The sequence below is a fragment of the Amphimedon queenslandica genome, unplaced genomic scaffold (assembly GCF_000090795.2).
Source record: "Amphimedon queenslandica unplaced genomic scaffold, v1.1 AMPQUscaffold_3171_Cont24830, whole genome shotgun sequence".
NCBI classification, from domain to species: domain Eukaryota; kingdom Metazoa; phylum Porifera; class Demospongiae; order Haplosclerida; family Niphatidae; genus Amphimedon; species Amphimedon queenslandica.
Window position 1 is genome coordinate 1 of NW_003556497.1, and position 1379 is coordinate 1379.

Here is a 1379-nt window from a genome sequence, read left to right on the forward strand (position 1 = left end):
CTGCTACTGGTAACATCAAGTGTTGTAGCAAGAGAAGTACTGGTGATATTAAGTGTTGTAGCAAGAGAAGTACTGGTAACATTAAGCGTTGTAGCAGGAGAAGTACTGGTAACATTAAGTGTTGTAGCAAGAGAAGTACTGGTAACATTAAGCGTTGTAGCAGGAGAAGTACTGGTAACATTAAGTGTTGTAGCAAGAGAAGTACTGGTAACATCAAGTGTTGTAGCAGGAGAAGTACTGGTAACATTAAGTGTTGTAGCAGGAGAAGTACTGGTAACATTAAGTGTTGTAGCAAGAGAAGTACTGGTAACATTAAGTGTTGTAGCAAGAGAAGTACTGGTAACATTAAGTGTTGTAGCAAGAGAAGTACTGGTGACATCAGGTCTTGTTGTAAGATAACTGCTGGTGACATCAAGTGATGTTGAACTTAAATCAGTAACTGAAATAACGAGACTAGACACTATAGAAGAAACATCAAATACTGTACTACTGATGTTGCTGGTTATGCTGATGGATGTTGATGGAATACCAATAGAAAATGAATGGATTGTAGATGTAGAATCAGTCTGTGTTGCTGTAAACTTGACATCAGTGATGCTGATAAATGAAGAGCTTGTCATGGCAGAAATAACTGGAGAAGAAGAAGCAATGAGATCCAGTGTAGCGACTGAAGATGTAGCATCCAAATCCACTGAACTGAAGAAAATATCATCTAAAGAGCTCATGACTGCTTCAGGTGATGGAGAAACTATTGATGGGCTGATGGTAGCAACTGATGAACTAGTAGCAACCATTGAACTGACTGATGGAGTGACAGTAGCACCCGATGAACTATTAGATGGACTAACAGTAGCATTCGATGAAGTAACTGATGGGCTAACGGTAGCATCTGATGAAGTAACTGATGGACTAGCATCTGTTGAACTAACTAATGGAGTGACGGTAGCACCCGATGAACTATTAGATGGACTAACAGTAGCATTCGATGAAGTAACAGATGGACTAATGGTAGCATCTGATGAAGTAACTGATGGGCTAGCATCCATTGAACTAACTGATGGAGTGACGGTAGCACCTGATGAACTATTAGATGGGCTGACAGTAGCATTCGATGAAGTAACTGATGGAGTGACGGTAGCATCTGATGAAGTAACTGATGGACTAGCATCCATTGAACTAACTAATGGAGTGACGGTAGCACCCGATGAACTATTAGATGGACTGACAGTAGCATTCGATGAAGTAACTGATGGGCTAACGGTAGCATCTGATGAAGTAACTGATGGGCTAGCATCCATTGAACTAACTAATGGAGTGACGGTAGCACCCGATGAACTATTAGATGGACTGACAGTAGCATTCGATGAAGTAACTGATGG

General features: G+C 40.8%; 1 protein-coding gene across 1 annotated transcript; it reads right to left on the reverse strand.

Moving 5' to 3' along the window:
* Positions 1 to 7: 7 nt before the first annotated feature.
* Positions 8 to 1373, reverse strand: LOC100641233 (putative GPI-anchored protein pfl2; the record flags this gene model as incomplete). The annotated part of the gene is made up of 1 exon (XM_003391976.3): positions 8 to 1373. A coding segment is annotated over exon 1 (1291 nt), but the record flags the coding sequence as incomplete, so codon positions are not given.
* Between the last annotated feature and the right edge of the window lie 6 nt (positions 1374 to 1379).